A 17,658-nucleotide genomic window follows, 5' to 3' on the forward strand; every position below is an offset into this window, starting at 1 on the left:
GAACAAGACATTTATTTCTAAATTCATGAATCTACTTTATAATTGTGAGGTACATTTATTTATAGATAAATACACATTAAGTATCAGTTGTTTCAAGAAACAAAAACTCATTCACTCTGGGCTTTAAATTTATTTTTACGGTTATGTGTAATAGCAACATGTGTGAGCTGTGAAATTGTGCTAACTGCCATTATGGCTAGTTAATGCAATTTATACCGTTTTGGACTCAAATTATCTTTTTGTTAAAAGACTTGAGCATAATCGACATGTAGTTGTCACTTTATATTACATAAAGCAAAATTAAAGGGCCATTTTGCGATCCAGAACCTCATCCCCCTACTTACCTCTAAAACATTTGTTGATATCAAAAAAATGTTTAAGTCAGAGACCTTGGACTATAAAATGTGTGTACACATGACATTTCTTGAAAATTTGATCATTTCATTTGCAAAGAAATCCTGGCTGTTGGCAGCCTGTAGTCATGGCCTATGAAGCGGTGTATTAATTATGCATTATGCTCAGAAACCCAAACTTGGAATCAACTGAAATTTTGGATATTAGATGTTGTCGTCAATATATCTCTATCCATACGGAAAAAAGATTCTGAAATCACAAAATACCCCTTTATAAATATGAAATGACGAGGAACACAAGGTGAACATATATCATAGCAACAACACAGTAAATTTGTGTTTTTTCACTCACTCTGCAAATACTAACCTACGCAAATTGGACATGTCGTTTCACATTTTCCCAGTTTGTTCTTTCTTGTTTTCAAACCACCTTTGAAATTCTTCATGCTTGCTCATCTCTTTTGCAATCACCCGTAAACTTGAATACACACAGCTTTATTTTTAAACATATATGCAAAAGTTGCAAGTGACACTTGCTGCTTGTATTCTCATAAAAATAGCTTATGTGGGTGTTTATATCTGCTCAGTGTAATGTGCATCATTTCCATTTGATTATGAAAAGAAGCACTAAGGCAACAAATAAAACCTGTTCTACAGGCCCTAACAACCACGATTTGTATGTATGTAAAAATTAGTCAGTTTTTGGTCAAAGTTGATTTATTTTGAGTGAATAATATTAAAAAATTTGTTATGGATTCTGGTGCTTTATAGGGCCATTGCAAAAACAAACAAAAAAACACTCGGCCGATATCCATCTGCCTGTAGAAAAGTGCTTTTTGTCGCCAAAATCCAAATGAGGCATTTCTATAAGAAAATCTTTAAAAATCCATTCAAATTGGACTTGCGATTCTTGACACAAGCATCCAGCAGAAAACAAGCAAGTTACAAATTCAAATGAAATTTACTGCTTCTTTTTGTTCAATTTCAACATGCATCATTTAGCTTGATTGAACAAACAACAAATGCACCAGTGCTTCACATGACGAGTAGATTACATCTGCCCAAAAAGTATGGAATTGAGAATTCAGGTATTTATACAACATAATCATCAATTGATCTCTATCCATCAATTTTAACAATTTTATACCAAAAGGCTACCACTACCAAATCAAGCTGCATGTCATGGCCCTACACTCAAGCATCCAAAATATGCAGGCAGCTATCAGTGGCGTGTTTTACTCCCCGGTAAATACAAAAACATGCAAAATCAGCCCAAATTTCACACATAAGCCCTTGCGAATTTTTTGTTCATGGTAAAATTAACACACAATAACAATACTTTAGAATCTTAAAATGAACAAAAATATCTTTGAATACACATTATTCTGGATTTCTGGTCATTAATTGAAAGTGGACAACAACATTAATGATAGTGGTAGCCTTTTAAAAACTGGAAACCCTCAGGATACTAATCATTTGGATTCAACTTGTGTCTCGCATTACCATGTGTTGTAACACATAATTGGTGGACAATGGTTGAAAATGCAGAAAATTTAATGCAGGTTTAATCTCAATGCAGGTATTCAATTCTAGGGGATGTTCACATTGCTCCTCTTAGAGAGGAAGCCTGCCAGAGCAGGGGTGAACCAAACCTACCTGGTTATCAAATTAATCAGTGACAAGTGCTAATTGATGCAACAATAACAATTAGCACCTAGCAAATTCAGACATAACCTTGTCATTGATTAATTTGATAACCAGGCAGGTTTGGTTCACCCCAGAAGAATTGCTCTGGCGGGCTTCCTTCTTAACACCTCAATTATCTCCTCAATTTCATTCGGCTATTCCAATTAAATCCATACACCCCCCCTATGAAAGACATAACCTTAATCTCCCGGACAGGTGGTGTACATGTAGATTTCAAATGGAGTCACCCATTCAGGTAACCTTCATTTGAAATTCACACTCCCTGTGTGGGAGTTTCAGGTCATGTCTTTCATAGGGGGTGTATGGATTTCAACTGGAATGTCCGATTGTTTTTTTTTGGGGGGGGGGGGAGTTATGTTATGATATATATGGGATAGAAATAAAGTTTAATATGATTGATATTTTGAGCTATATCATTTCCATTAGGGCTTGTCACCACTTTGAATACCGTACAAATTCATCATCGCTGCCTCCCCATTCCATCCATTCATAATGTTATAATATCATGACTACTGTCCATTTAAGCCATACCACAGGCTTGTACTATAATACAAATAAAAAGCATTACAAATAACAACAGAAAGTAGTTGTAAAATAACACATTTGAAAATTAAGACTATACAAGATCTACTAGTACATGTACAAGATGCGTCAACTTACTAATTGATAATTACCCAACAGTAACTGTCATACTCTAAAGAAAGTAGTTTTATTTCATTTCTTTGACATGAATATTGATTATTCAGTGTTTGGGGAGTATTGTTTACTGCAATTAAGGAAATCTAAACATGTGAATAGTACTCATAGTACTCATGGTGATGATCTACCTCTAGATCTACATCTGTGTCACTTGAATTTGGTATTCTTAAGGGTTCATTTCCTATAACCCCCCTCACGATGATATACTAGAAGTTCCTAAATTTACTTTCCCCACCAAAATAACTATAGAATGCTGACAGTTGTTGAAAAGTTGTCACATTGTCGTTGAAAAAATTCAACTTCTATAATAGAGGTAAACATGTAGTGTCTGTGAGTGGGAAAAACCTTATGTGTATTTCCAGCCACCTATTTGGTAATTAGGCAACAGTGACAAATCATCCTATTTAACAATATTGTAATTTTCCAAGGGACACAAAAACTATCAAACTGTTCAAAGATGGTGATTTTTATTGTTAACCCCATGAGAACTACCTGCCAATTGGCCAAAATGAATGCTGTGTCCAATTTTGAACCAATCAAGGAGGATATTAATAAGATCATCTGCAAAGGCAAGTTTGACCATTTAGTTTAAAGCCTAGTCATAATTGGCAATTGAAATGAGCATTTCAAGTTATCAACCAATCAGAAAGGCTGTTAGACGACCAATAGAGTCCAGAGGGTTAAGTGTGTATTATGTTCCTTGCAGAATAAGAATACCATAAAATCCAACATTTTGTTACCTTTCCGCATTGGTCAAATAGGTAATAGTGAAAATGCACATAGGAGATTCCTCCTGCTCAGCGACCATAGGTTTATAATACAGTATAATACAGTTATACATGCAATCACTGGAATGGAAAACTTGTCTCATTTTCCATGAGGTGTCAATGCTTCCGAATCAATTACATTTAGTACTAGGTATGGTAACTACTTTGTAACAAAATGTGCCACTTGTGTTTATAAAAGTCATCATGGGTGAATACTTGTTTTTATGTTATTTTTTAGTGCTTTTAGTTTACATACCCAAAGTACTAAGAGGTCATAGTCCACAGTCGTGACTACTGCTAATAATCATGGCTTCGACTATACCTGACTTTATAGTTGTACTTGATGCCAATCTCAGCATACAAAACTTTTATGTACATATGAAGGATTACGAGTACAGTATGACATTTGATGCGTCATGTAATCCCTGAATTAACTGTTTACACCACTCCAACGATTTCAGCCATTGAGCCATATTCAAATAGTTATCACCATGGTATGTCATAGAATGGACATTTTTAGCTGTTTAGCTCCAAAGTTATAAATTTTAATCATAGAATGGTAACTGTTATCCTGGCATATGAACCTAGTGCATTATGAGACAAGACTTCCATTTCTAATGATAAGAACATAGAGAATTTAAATACAATATACACAATATCCCCAGGAGGTTTTTCAATCTTGATTAGGTTCCCCTTATTGGGCTATTCCAATTGAAATCCATACACCCCCTGTGTTAGACATGACCTTAATCTCCCATGCAGGGGGTGTAGATTTCAAATGGAGTCACCCAATCAGGTAACCCCATTTGAAATTCACACTCCCTGTGTGGAAGCTTATGGTCACATATTCCATAGGGGGTGCATGGGCATGGATTTCAACTGGAATAGCACATTCATACTATATGGTACCAAAAGTGACTCAAAATGAGACTACAGTAAAATTTCCACAAATTCTTAGTTCCAACTTTTTAAATTAAATCAAAAAGCTTCTACACAATTAAATACACAATTGTCGCCTATTTTTGTTTTACACATGGTCCAATTTATAATGTCTCAAACTGTTGCGTTTGGTCACAATGGCTCATTAAGAACAGATACCGTTTGTAAAGTTTCATTTTGGTCCATTCAACTCTCACAATTCACACAGAATGTTAATCTACAATAGGTGAGACCTACTGCATTGTTTCAGAGTTGAATGGACCAGAGTGCATGTTTCTTCAAAACTGCATCTTTTCTTACATAATGAGCCATTGTGACTGAACGCAATGATGCGTGGGTGTCAATTGCACCAGTTGTGTGAAAAATGTATTTTATAATTTTTTGTTAATTTTGTGGAAAACTTTTTGATTTATTCTAAAATTAAAAAAGAACTTGGAACTTGTGAATCCTTTATGATGAAACTGACCCTTTATGGACTCAAAAAGATGATTAAAGAAAACCATATTTCTTTTCTTCAACTGAAAGGAATTTGGATTTGGGATACCTTTTCTAGGACTTCCCAATCCAATTTTTGTATGATTTCTTTAAAATACACAGCAAATTTCCTGGATGTTTGGGGAAAAGTTGTGCTTTTTGCTAACCTGTTCACAGTTAGTTCTGTGTATGTAGGGGAACCAAACCAACATCCAAGCACCCCTCTGGGCACAATATATCCCTGCAGTGACTTGAAAATTGATAAATTCACTAATGTATATATAGCTGCCTTGTAGTAATAGCTCCCTTTTATGAAAAACTGGATCGGGGAACTTAGATGCCACCAGAAACGTTAATCAGGATGTATACTAGTGGCTCAGCGGTAAAGAGACGCATCTCCATTAGCTGACAAGTCTAAGTCCATGTACAGGGTGGGCCATTAAAAAGTTCACACTTTTTTGATGGCTTATTTCTCAAAAGTGCAAACACATATTGAAATAAGTTGAACATATTTATAAACCTCTATGTCTGGACTGTCATTGCTGAAAAGGGCATTAACATCCATGGTCTAATTACAAAATGGCGGCCATTTGAAGCAAGGGGGTCAAAAACCACTTTGTACACACGTAAGTCAAATGGAGCGGATGATCACGCGATATATAGTGGTCGCTGGTTCACACCACAATGGATTAGGAACAAAGGAAGAAAAATAACAGTACGCATGAAAGTTCTGTCAATATTTCTCTTGTAAATTAACCATATTTAAATAAATATTTCTTTTTCAAACAGAATATGTAGCCTTCCAGTTGAACAGAATATGTAACAGTAGCTTTAAATAATCTGCGCAGTAACGTTTGTTTGCCACTCCACATGATGTCCAAGGCCGACAACACGATGCGGAAACAACTCCTGCAATCTGTCTCTAACAGCGATAAGACGGTGGGCTGGCGCTCCGTCTTGAAAGAACCACGCCCTGCGGATGGCCTCGTTCGCTTGTTGTCCAAATATTTGGACCAGTTGAGGCTCTAGTTGATCATTGATTATGTCGAGGTAAACGTTTCCATTTATGTTCTGGTCAGCGAATCTCGGTCCTATCAACCGGTTGTTTCCTGTGACGGCTGCGAGAACACTAACTTTGCGTTTGTCATGTGGAGCGTTAAAAGCAAAGTCTCTCGGAGGATTGCCTTTCGGTGCATACATCCGTACGATTTGAGAAGAGACAGACCCGTCCATTTGAAAGTTTGCCTCGTCAACAACAACAGCGGTATCAAGAAAGCGTCTTGCTCTGTTAACTAACCAGTTACAAAACTGAAGTCGCCGATTTGGATCTCCTGGTTGCAGTCCATGACGCTTAAGGATCTTGTAAGGGTGCCATCGATATCATGAGTGATGATTCGTCTGAAGCGTTGTCCTTGGAATATGGGGACAATTGTTCCGTCGAGTACTCAATCTTGGGTTAGCTTGCAAATCCTTCTAACATCGGCAATGTGATTGGCTGATCTTCCTGTTCGTGGTCTCCCACTGTTAGATTTGTTCCGATTGAGAACAGTTCCATGTAAGTGAAACTTTTGTTTAATATTATAGATGTGTCGGCGACTAGGAAGTCTGGTATTCGGAAACTGGTTCGCCATGCATTCAGGACAGAGCGCACCTTTCCGGTTCTTGAAATTTCCTCCTCGATGAAAATTCGTTCCTCCTTTGTAAACTGCCGCATTTTGAACAGCAAGAATCACCTCAAAGTACTTACACGGGTATCTCTAACATGAATGACAAGAACGCACGCAAGGCATTTTAAATTTGAAGTTCCCTCCAAAACTAGTGTATTTGTTATGTAAATGAGCATGTCCAATCAGCCTTTTGTGTCAATTTCACAGGTGAATGATTTTCAAACAGTAAACAACTCATACACGTATGAGTCCGATGACCCCGGCAATGACACTCAAGTAAATGCATATAGAGTCATCAAACTTTTTTAAAACTTGCTTAAGCCTAAAAACTTAATATGCATGATCATTGTCTATAGTCTTACGTGTGTGCAAAGTGGTTTTTGACTTCTCTGCTTTAAATGGTCGCCATTTTGTAATTAGACCATGGATGTTAATGCCCTTTTCAGCAATGACAGTCCAGACATAGAGGTTTACAAATATGTTCAACTTATTTCAATATGTGTTTTCATTTCTGAGAAATAAGCCATCGAAAAAGTGTGAACTTTTTAATGGCCCACCCTGTATAGCAGGTAAATGTATTGTACTCCAGCATTTTCGGAAATTCTAGTCTAGCCTTCAGTTGGTGACCTGACGAGGACAGTCACTATGGACCACAATGACCTCATCCTAATGACATAGTTCTCTAACCTCAATTAAACAATCATAGTGCAAAATTTGACCTCAAATTGCAGAGTGTGAGTTTTTATACCCAAATTTTCAAAGGTCATTCAATGAATGTACAAATATATTGGGGTTAAAGAACTGTGCCCCTGATAGATGAGCATGTTGTGGATCCTAGTGATTGTGAATACACCTATACAAGTGCTAGTTGCAACTAACAGAGATACATCACTCTGCTGTTGACCCATCAATTACTGTCATATGTTCATTTCTAAAGCCTTTTTAGGCTTAATTTATATCCTATGCCAATCAATGGATAACTTGTTGTGCATAATGTAAATTTAAATCATTCTCTCACAAATGTATCTGCTTGGTAGGAATGTTTGACAGAATTTAATTCCCAAAATGTACCTTTTACATGCCAAAAGCTTCTTCACTTCATCCAAGCTAGCATAATTATTCTTGCAAAAATGCTGGCTGGTATCCAAATAGAATTAGTGTTAGTTACATGTTTTTTATGCAGTTCAAAAAGTTATTTCTTAAAAAAGGAGAAAATACTTCCAAGGCAACGATATTATACCATTAAAATCTTTCAACTCGTTTTTTTATATATATTATAAATTCAAAGGTGCAAGCTCATGATTTTGGTTAGGTCGACATTAGTAACAGTGTACGCTCCTTTATATACATTAATAGAATTTAACAGCATTGATCATAGTTTATCTATATAAAGTGGATGCGTGAGCACTACATTGTATACTTCACAGTACATTTTAAGTAATACACTGGCCGTTTTAGTGCGTACATAATTCTTTAAGGTCGTTGAATTTTTTTTGTGTGTGTTTTTAAAGTCATATTTTTGGCTGAGGCTATTTATAATTACTGTAAATTTACGGCAAACGCTGCCCTTCCACGATCAGAGCAAACACACAACAAAACCTCATTGCTAACTTTTACTGACCTTGTGGGACTGGCCTACATTTAGTCTCTTGTTGCCTTGTACGACTGAAACGTTCGCTTAGACTTCGGTTACCTTTCTGTGCAAAAGACCAACCCAATGATCACTCCCGTCGCACACATTGGAGGCGACATTCTAGCATCCGCTTGCTCCACATGACCAGACACTGACACGGTGCACATCTAGTCAGTCGCTGCATCACATTACATCGGAACCAGGATGTGAAGACTGGATGCATGATCTGACCTGCAACATTTGATGTATTATGTTATCTTGGATCAAACAGCATTTTCCAAAATTAGGGCAGCACACAGCACTCCTGATTGGTAATCTCCAGTCAAGTCATCCATTGCTACGATGGCATCTTCCTCTTGGTCACACTATGGTAAATATATTCTGATATCTGAGAGAGCATGGTATATATCGGAGAAGACACACATTGACCAATACTTCGAAGACCACAACAGCCCCGCCCAATTTGGTAACAGATTGATGGGGTGATAGCTTGATAGACAGCTGTAACCTGATCAATTGGTCCGCCCAACAGGGATGAAAACAAGCCCGACATAATTTCCTGAAACTGCTTTAACATTTCCTGAAAATGTTATTTCCCTATACTTTGTACAGGGAAGATTGAAGCAAAATTTCCTGAAATCAGGAAATTTCCTGAAGATTTACATCCCTGTTTCAGACTAATGGGTTGGCATCGGTAACCTGATCAATTGGCATTGAAATCTACCGGTATTACTATTTTTGTAAAATGCGGTGCTTAAGGGAATTTCCTATAGTATGTCACAGGCCTGCTGACATCATGTGCTCCATAATAATTAGCAAAACTGGACTGGTTATTACAACATAGCTACAGACCACCTGTTGAATCAAAGTCAGAAATCAAAGTTTGTCCCTGAATACTTATCTCATCAGCTCTCTTCAGACACCATCACTGCAACAACCTAGCAGCAAGCAAGGAATGACATATCTTCATCCAGCAGAACATTATGGCAATATACATTTAACCTGCCTGCAATGTGAGTCAGGTGCGTCTTCATGTAGCACAGGTCAAAGGTCACACGCAGGCAAGAAATCTTAAATTACGCTTGACCTGCTTCCACCCACAGAAGTTCTCCTGTCTTACCTCACAGAGGAAAGGGAGCTGGGAAGGGCATCAACAGCACCGGTGTCAGGCTTTGCTCATATTAACAGCATTTTCCAACAATAGTACATACAACCTTGCAGCATACAAGGGGTCAAGTTGGATGAGCAGAAAGCCTAGGTAGTCATATTCTACACAGTGGACTTGGTGCTCAATTACTGAGCAGTTTGTTACTTTGCCTGTTTCTTTGCGCGTTGCTATTTACAAACTTGACTCCTTTGGTGGCGGTGAGGATTGGTCATTGGTGTTGTTTGAGGTGGTGTTGTTGGTGAGGTTGTTGCTAGTACGAGTCAGTTGGGCTATCCTCTCCTCCACGCACCCTGCTGACAAGCGAGCCGCGGCGTCATGATCCCAGCACTCTTCGATGGTCTCGCACAATGCTTCAAGACCCTGTATATAAAGAACAAATTCAAATACCATGGAATTAAACGTAAAACATTTCAAGCATCTTTACTTGATATATAATACAGCTTACTTAATTTTAAGTATTTAAATGGACATTTTTCTTATCCACACAGTGAGCAAATCAGCTCTATTGAGTTCAAATCCAATTGCTCAAGTGGTTTGGATATTAACCAAACATGTTTCAAAAGAGGACATTTAGAGCTTTCAGAAACTGAAATTCCCATGTTGATATGAATTTTCTTTGCGAAGTTACATCAATTTATCAATCGCTGAAAACACTATAAAACAAAAGAATTTTAACACTTTCTTTGCCAATATCTCAAAATTAATGTTAGCGACATCCGACTCATTTCCCTTGATTGTGTCACAAATGATGAATTAAAATGGCCCAGAAAACTAGAATTTTGCGGTTCTTGACTTGCGCAGTTCTCTTCGCAAATCATCCACCTTGAACCTGCAGCAGTCTATGGCGATTTGACCCCGGATGACCCCAAAATGATGTCGACATTTTTTGTCTCATTTCGTTAGTCGTTCCCACAAAATTTCATGTATCTCCGACAAACAATGGCAATTTGACCCCAGATGACCAAGAATGCCACCACATGACTTTGACATTTTTTGTCTCGCTATGGTGATCGTTCCAACCAAATTTCATGAACCTGCAACAAAAGATTTTGATGGGATAAAGTGTGGGATGAGGGACGCCCACCATGAATTATGCATCATATAAACAGCAGTTACACAAGGACTTGAATATTACTAGTACAAATCTGATCAAAATCAGGATGTCTCCTTACCGCATTCTTGAGCCAGTGTTCCCTTATCGTGGGTCTCACTCTCTTGTGAACGACACAATCCTGCATCTCTTCGATGGACGGCGCTAACCCAACCTCTTCCTCAAATGGCAACATGTACTCATCAACTGGACCTGCAACAAATAATATCAAATCAAAACTACAACTTTACTCATTTGTTACACCACGGTCAAGTTAATAAAAACAAATAACAAGTTTTTCACCAAATCTGGTTTTCAATTAGTGCATATGCTCCATAGATTTAAAGACATTTTTTTAACAACAAAATAATTGGCTATTCAATTTGAAATTCATACACCCCTACGGACAACACAAACTAAATCTCCCCATACCTGAATGGGTTATTCCATTTGAAATCTACCCCTATGTGGATGGGGGGCATGTCTGTATGGATTTCAAATGGAATGTGCTTTTCAAGCACATTTGACGGCCATTTAAGAACTCATCAGTTATTTCTGAAGCAGTCCTCATATTTTGTGGTTAGGATAAATGGTGTATTCAATGCTAGGAACTCATCTTCTCAGTGTCACTTAAAAACCACAGGAAACTCACAACAAGCCTTTGTAGGAGGGGTAGGGATAAGTGTTTGTCAGAATTCAAGAAATTGTAAACACATTTTCCCATAATAATTTTTTTAAGACAGTTGGATGGCTTCAAAATAGAGATGTACATTTGAAAATAACAAAACTTGGTCCTGTTTAAACTACAATCATGGAAAAAATGTTGGCTCCAGAAGCTCCTAGATTTGAGATATTTTGAAAATAGTTGGACAGTCGCAAAATACAGGTGTATGTTTGAAAATAACAAGACTTGGACTCTGTTTAAACTACAATCATGGAAGAAAATGTTGGCACACTTTGGCTGTCTTTGGTGAATCTCCTCGCTCCCGCAATTTAATGTTGGACAAAGCCATTGGCAGGTCTACATGTATGATACCCTCTAACATTGAAAACGGGGAGTGGGGAAGGGTGAGATATGGGGGGGGGGGTCTGTACACTTCCCCCAATTTTAATAGAGCACACATTTCATTGTTTTTCAACTATTTTTTTTAGGACTGGGAGGTTGCAATTTGATTTTAACTTATTCATAATCAAATTCAGTGCTGCCAAGCATAGATTACAACTTGCTATAGGTTTTTGCTTATGAACATCATTTAGCCAATTAATTAGCAAGTTCCACTTGTTGCTATCAAACTGCATCTGTTGCTATTGGGTGACTCCACATGCAAACAGGATCCACATTAAGGTTACGGAGGGTGAAAATTCCACTCAACTTGTCTTTTGTTTTTTAATTTTTATTTATGAAGTATATGTATATATTAAACATCTCAGAGATGTAGAAAAAAAAATTGTATCAACAAAGTATTTTTGAAATTATTTTTGTGTATCAATATTTGCTCTAGATATCCCACAGCACTAATTCTTTTTTAAAGACAGTTCTTGTTTTAAGGGGACACTACACTAAATCCTTCCGCATTTAGTGTAACTCATGGAAGAAAGAGAAGGTGTGAGCTAGGGGCTATACATTGGGGGGCCCGTGGGTTAGATTTTAAAAGGTATGCCAACATTTCCTGTCATCCTCCCCTGGCCCTGCTCTCGGCCAGCCTAACTTTGCCAATGTGGAAACTTTAAATGGCCTAGATATTATGATGCAGATTTGAATTTTTCTGTAGTGTTTCCTACGCCTTATAAAGATGCACTGTAAATGTTTGCCAAAAACTGCTCCCCCTCCCCCATTCTACCCTCCCCTAGGACTCATAATTATTATGCACCTAGTTACTTTATTGTATTTTCACATGTATTTCAATGGGACATTTATTTAGTGATGTGCCCCTTATAGTGATTATTATTCCAGCGCATGAACTGGCAACCCTGTCATTTTCATTTGATTGCTAAAATCACTGAAGCATATGCACAGTGGAGCATGAGTATTCAACCAGCACTATACTAGACAAAATCAATAAAATAAGTACTATCACCTTGGCCCTGGCAACATTAACTAGCATTGTAAACAAGTTAGCACATGGTTTGAACATGATATTGATAGTGTGGAAGTTTTGGCAGAAATTTGTCAATTTCTGCAAGTTTTGTGAAAATCAATTGATACTTCCCATGCAGTAAGGATTATCAGTAGTAATACAGGAGCACTGCACCTGGAATATTATGGGATTGTGAATTGATACTGTGAAATAGCAGAAAATGTGAGTACTTGAAACTAAATGTGTGGATATCTCAGAACTCCATTTTGGACCATTTGGCCTGATATGCTGAGATGAAATAAATTATTTTTAATGTTTCCCGTAGCTGATTCATAAAATTTTGATATGCATGTGTTAGCTGATACTTCTAAGAAATAATGTAGGGAATAATTGTGTCAATATATTGGCACACTAAATTAATATTAAAAAAAAAAAAAAGACGACATTTACCCCATCATTTTCATTGACATTCTGTGAACATGTAAGCTTACTGTTTTAAATCAGGAGGACCTATCGAAAGAATAAATAGGTACATTATTTCATTGGTTTGTTTGTAACACATATGCGAAATGGCAATGAAATCGGACCCTCTCCCCATATTTTCCTGGCCTCTTTCCCAAAAAACCTTATGCTCATGAAATTGAACACAAATTGAAACACTTACAAAGTACATTTGTGTATGAGCTATGACGTTAAAAGTATTACAATAATAATCATTAGAGTGTCAACTTTAAGATGAAGTATGATTTTTAGGCCTGCCATGTTTATTTTTTGAAAAACAAAATATTTTAGGTGGCTACGTGCAGCCAATTTGCCTACACAAAATGTCAAAATCCTGTATAACCTTAAGATGTTTAAATGTGATCTTTTGGGATGCGCATCCATAGTATACAAAGTGTCTACACAGCACTCAAATCCGCATTCAGAAATAATTGTGTTAACTCCTTGTAAATGTGTGCGCACAAAAGGAGATCCCATTGAAACGTATTCCAGGAATGTGTTATAATCAGGGATTCAAATCCGACGAGAATCTGAGAACCGGTTCTTCTGAAGGTTCTCGCTGGTTACGAGAACCAAACCTCTCGTAAGCTTCCAAGTCTCAGATCGCATGTTGTGTTATGGTACATTTTACCTTTACTTGCAACGGAAATATGATTTAATAATCTTATATTATCCAAAAATATATTCATGAAATGTTGCGAAAAAAGGTAAAGTTTTCTTCATTTTAGCCGTCAATTTATTGTATGATCACAAATGGAAACCCATGGGCTTAGAACTAATTTTTAAGTTTAAGCATTATCGTGAAAGCGACATGCATTGTCTGTCAGAAAAACTGTAAACAAAATTAAGCCCAGGTATATGAGAGGAAAGTGGTGACAGCCTTCTGATTTTGCCTGTTTTTCTCAATATTTTGCAGGAATCGAAAGCCTGGTTTTGACGAGAACCAAAGGTTCTCGCAAAAGCCCTTTGCGAGTACCTTAACAGATTCTGATAATGCGGATCCCTGCCTCTCGTGGGAGTCACCAATTATAAACAGTCAGTTAAATTGTGCTCAACTAAATAAACACCAAACTTGATTTCAAATTTCCTTGAAGACAACTTTTAATTTCCTGATAGTGTATTAAAGCACCCACTACCTTTCTAGATAATAATCCTCTGTTGCAATCAAATTCCAGGTCAGACTGTGACTATTATCCTAGTGTAAATGGGTTCTACTTCATTCTAGTATAACATGAAATCATCGGCTACTATTGAAATCTGCAGACAGCAGGTGCTTTAAGAAATGTAGGTTGGGTAAGGTGGGAAATAGGTATTGAGATCCACCTTTGCAACAAGAATCTTATCTGGCAGACCTGTGATTAGCTTGTCATCGACCACGCACAATGCCTCAATGTCGTCGATGCAAGTTGTTGTCAAAAAAGTGTGAATATTTATAAAAAATTATGCAAATTAGCTAAATATCTTAATAATGAATATGCATATTAGACACACAACAAAAAGTAGCCATCGTTTCTTCCCATGACCTATCGTAACTCAATACCTGAAGCCAATCTGCCTACCTATCCATTCAAGAGATACATCATCCGGATGGATGGAGGGCTAATTTCAGTGCAAAATATGCAAATTAGCTCATTATAATAATAAATATGCAAATGAAATTGAGGTGAACCAAAGAACAGCAGGTTCACACTTAAAATTGTTGTTTTAAAAATGTTGTTTTGAAAGAATGTAATGTGAATCAGGTCCTTGTTTTATGAGATTTATCATAAGATCCAGGATTTTCACTGAAGATTTGAACCCTGGTCCTACAGGTTACTTTGCTAGAGGGATTTTTAAGACAATTCTTCTCAATTTCTACCTACCATCTTGAGCTGAACATCTGGTAATCAGTTCCCAAAGCACCAAGCCACATGCATACATATCAATGCGCAAGAAAGCGTCTCGCTGGAACTGTATGGCGCCCTCTAGCACCTCGGGAGCCATATATCTTCTTGTGCCAACCTGGATATGACAAAATAGAAAGCAGGAAACATAAAAGTTAACAAAATGAAAATGATCTGTTTATTAAAAGCATTGTGCACATCAAGCATCCTGGACACATCCACCAACCTGGATGCATCCTGGGGTTTTGGTACCAGCATTCTCAATGGCAGCCCCATCAGTGTATCAAATTAATTTGCAATATTTTGTTTTCATTTAGGTTCTATATATATGCAAAGGATAACCAACCAAGTTGAGGAGTGATAGCAATCACTCCTCTACATTTCTTCTTAAGTTGCATTTGCAAGATCGATTTATAGAGCTCCTCTAAATGACTCGTTAAATCATTTATGCTTTAATGGCCACAGGTGCAAACAGCTCTTCTAAAGCTCTTCTTGAAGAGACCAGAAGAGCATCTTACAGCTCTTTCGCATTTTCAAAAGGCGGTCACTGTATCATCATGTTACAAAGACACCCACAAACAGATTGATGCCCTTGATAGATCCTACTCTAATACATAATTTTGAATTTCATGATTCATTTTAAAAACATCATTTACTTCAGTATTTCGTACCCGCTAGGCTAGGGCTGCTAAGAATACGCAATTGCGTTTTTTTGTTTTTTTTTGCGATTTTTAATTTTTTTTCGCGGATTTGGAGAGTCCCTGGACATAACATCAAGTGCTACCATCATTTAAAAAAAAAAAAAAAAAATTGGAAAAAAATTACAAGTTTGTATCCGAATGGGACCAATTTGTATCTTGTGTTCACTTCAAAATCTATCTAAGATATAGACTTGTGTACAAAACCAATGCATTTTTATATCTTCAATAGACTATGCAGTGAACACAAGTTACAAATTGGTCCCATTTGGATACAAACTTGTAATTTTTTTGTATCTTTTTGCCAATTTTTAAAAATCAACCACATTAATGATTGCAGTACCTCACTCTAGGTCAAGGGACTCTCTAAATCCGTAAGCGCAATTTTTTTTTTTTTTTCATTTTCTTAATTTTTTTTTTTTTTTTAATTTTTTAATTTTTTTTTTAAATGATGGTAGCACTTGATGTTAGGCCCAGTGACTCTCAAAATCCAAAAAAAAAAAATTAAAAATCGCAAAAAAAGGAAAAACAAATTTTTTTTTTTTTTTTTTTTTTTTAGATTTTGCGTTTTTGGCGGATTATTGCGTTTTTTGGTAAATTGGGGTGCGTTTTTTGGCCTCCAAAATCGCGTATTCTTAGCAGGCCTACACTAGGCATTTCACCTAAATAATTGTTGAATAAATAAAAGTTGCTCTGCACAGGGGAAAATTGAAAGGCATAACTACAGCCACATGTGGCAACTTTGCTTTCTATTTATGCTCATCACGTATGGCACGCAGAGAGCATAGCTTGTCCACTTGAGTACTGCACATAAAGCGTATACATCCACTGATCCATCTCTACATCCACTTTATACGCCTACATAAGCTTTTCCTCTTCAACTTTGGCCAATTTATCACAAAAAGAGAGGAGGGAAATCTCATGTCCATGAGAATCATATAATAAAATGTAGAATAATAATATCAAAATGAATTGCACTTGTAAAATGCAGGCCGTGCGGGGTGCTCAAATTACATTTAGACAGGGGTATGCTGCTGTAAATTCTGAAACCCCCACCCATATATTTAAGGATTTTTTGACCTGAAAAAAAAAACCCAGCAAATTTGACAGTTTTTAACCAATTTTCTCAAATTAGGACCCATGTTTAGGGATTTTTTTCTCAAATCGGGACCAATGTTTGATTTTTTTACCCAAAAAACAAAATAAAATTACCCCAAATAAACTTGTTTCAAAACTTGCGCATAGTAGTTTGAAAGCTTTTTTGTCCTAGTAGTCAAGAAATATTGATGTTTTGTTCGAAAAAATAATAAATAATTGCATCAAAATATCATGAGACGCAGTTCAACAAGAGATTTAACATCTTTTTTGTTCACTATATTCCCCATCAAAAGATTATCCGTTTCTTGAGCTCTCTTGGGTTGTCTGTCTCTTTTGTTGTTAATTTTTCATCAGACAGCAGGTGATGACGACATGTAACACAATACTTTGTCTGTTTCCAAATCAACTCGAATCAAATCCTTTACAAAACCCCATTAAACACAATGCATGTTTACTTTGAAAACTGCCTTTTAATGTCTGCCTCATAATACACACATCTTTGCCCCCTCTTAAAAGTCTGCAGCCATGGAAACCGGATTTAAGCGGTTTGGCTTGAGTTTTCTTGCATATTATTAATCCATTCACTCCCTAGGACTCGGGTCACCTTACAAATAGAGAGCTAGATTTGTGCACTTTTTTTTCGTTCGTTGAAATGTGCATCGATAGAAAAAGCAATCTGTAGTGTAATATTTGCTGCAACATTCACCTAGCTAGTTAACCTAGGCACACACGCGTATTTTCCAACTTCTATACCAAAGCCCATAGCCATAATCTATTTGTTTTTGGCGGGATGCAAAACTTCTAAAAACGGTCTGCTTTTCCCCTCAAAAATTTGGACCTTTTTAGCATACTGTCCATCAAATAGTGGACCTTTTGTTGGAATTTTTGCAGGGGAATTACATG

General features: G+C 36.8%; 1 protein-coding gene across 1 annotated transcript in view; it reads right to left on the reverse strand.

The window, feature by feature from the left end:
• Nucleotides 1–6,414: 6,414 nt before the first annotated feature.
• LOC140143093 (activin receptor type-2A-like) overlaps nucleotides 6,415–17,658 on the reverse strand; it is a 28,519-nt gene continuing 17,275 nt past the window's right edge. Inside the window, exons 4-6 of the mRNA XM_072165143.1 lie at nucleotides 14,939–15,077; nucleotides 10,580–10,710; nucleotides 6,415–9,767 (exon numbers count right to left, since the gene is read on the reverse strand). Of these exons, the coding sequence (XP_072021244.1) occupies nucleotides 9,579–9,767; nucleotides 10,580–10,710; nucleotides 14,939–15,077 (459 nt within the window). The 3' untranslated portion in view covers nucleotides 6,415–9,578. The remainder of the gene's footprint in view (nucleotides 9,768–10,579; nucleotides 10,711–14,938; nucleotides 15,078–17,658) is intronic.

This window comes from Amphiura filiformis, chromosome 20, assembly GCF_039555335.1.
Source record: "Amphiura filiformis chromosome 20, Afil_fr2py, whole genome shotgun sequence".
Classification (NCBI taxonomy): domain Eukaryota; kingdom Metazoa; phylum Echinodermata; class Ophiuroidea; order Amphilepidida; family Amphiuridae; genus Amphiura; species Amphiura filiformis.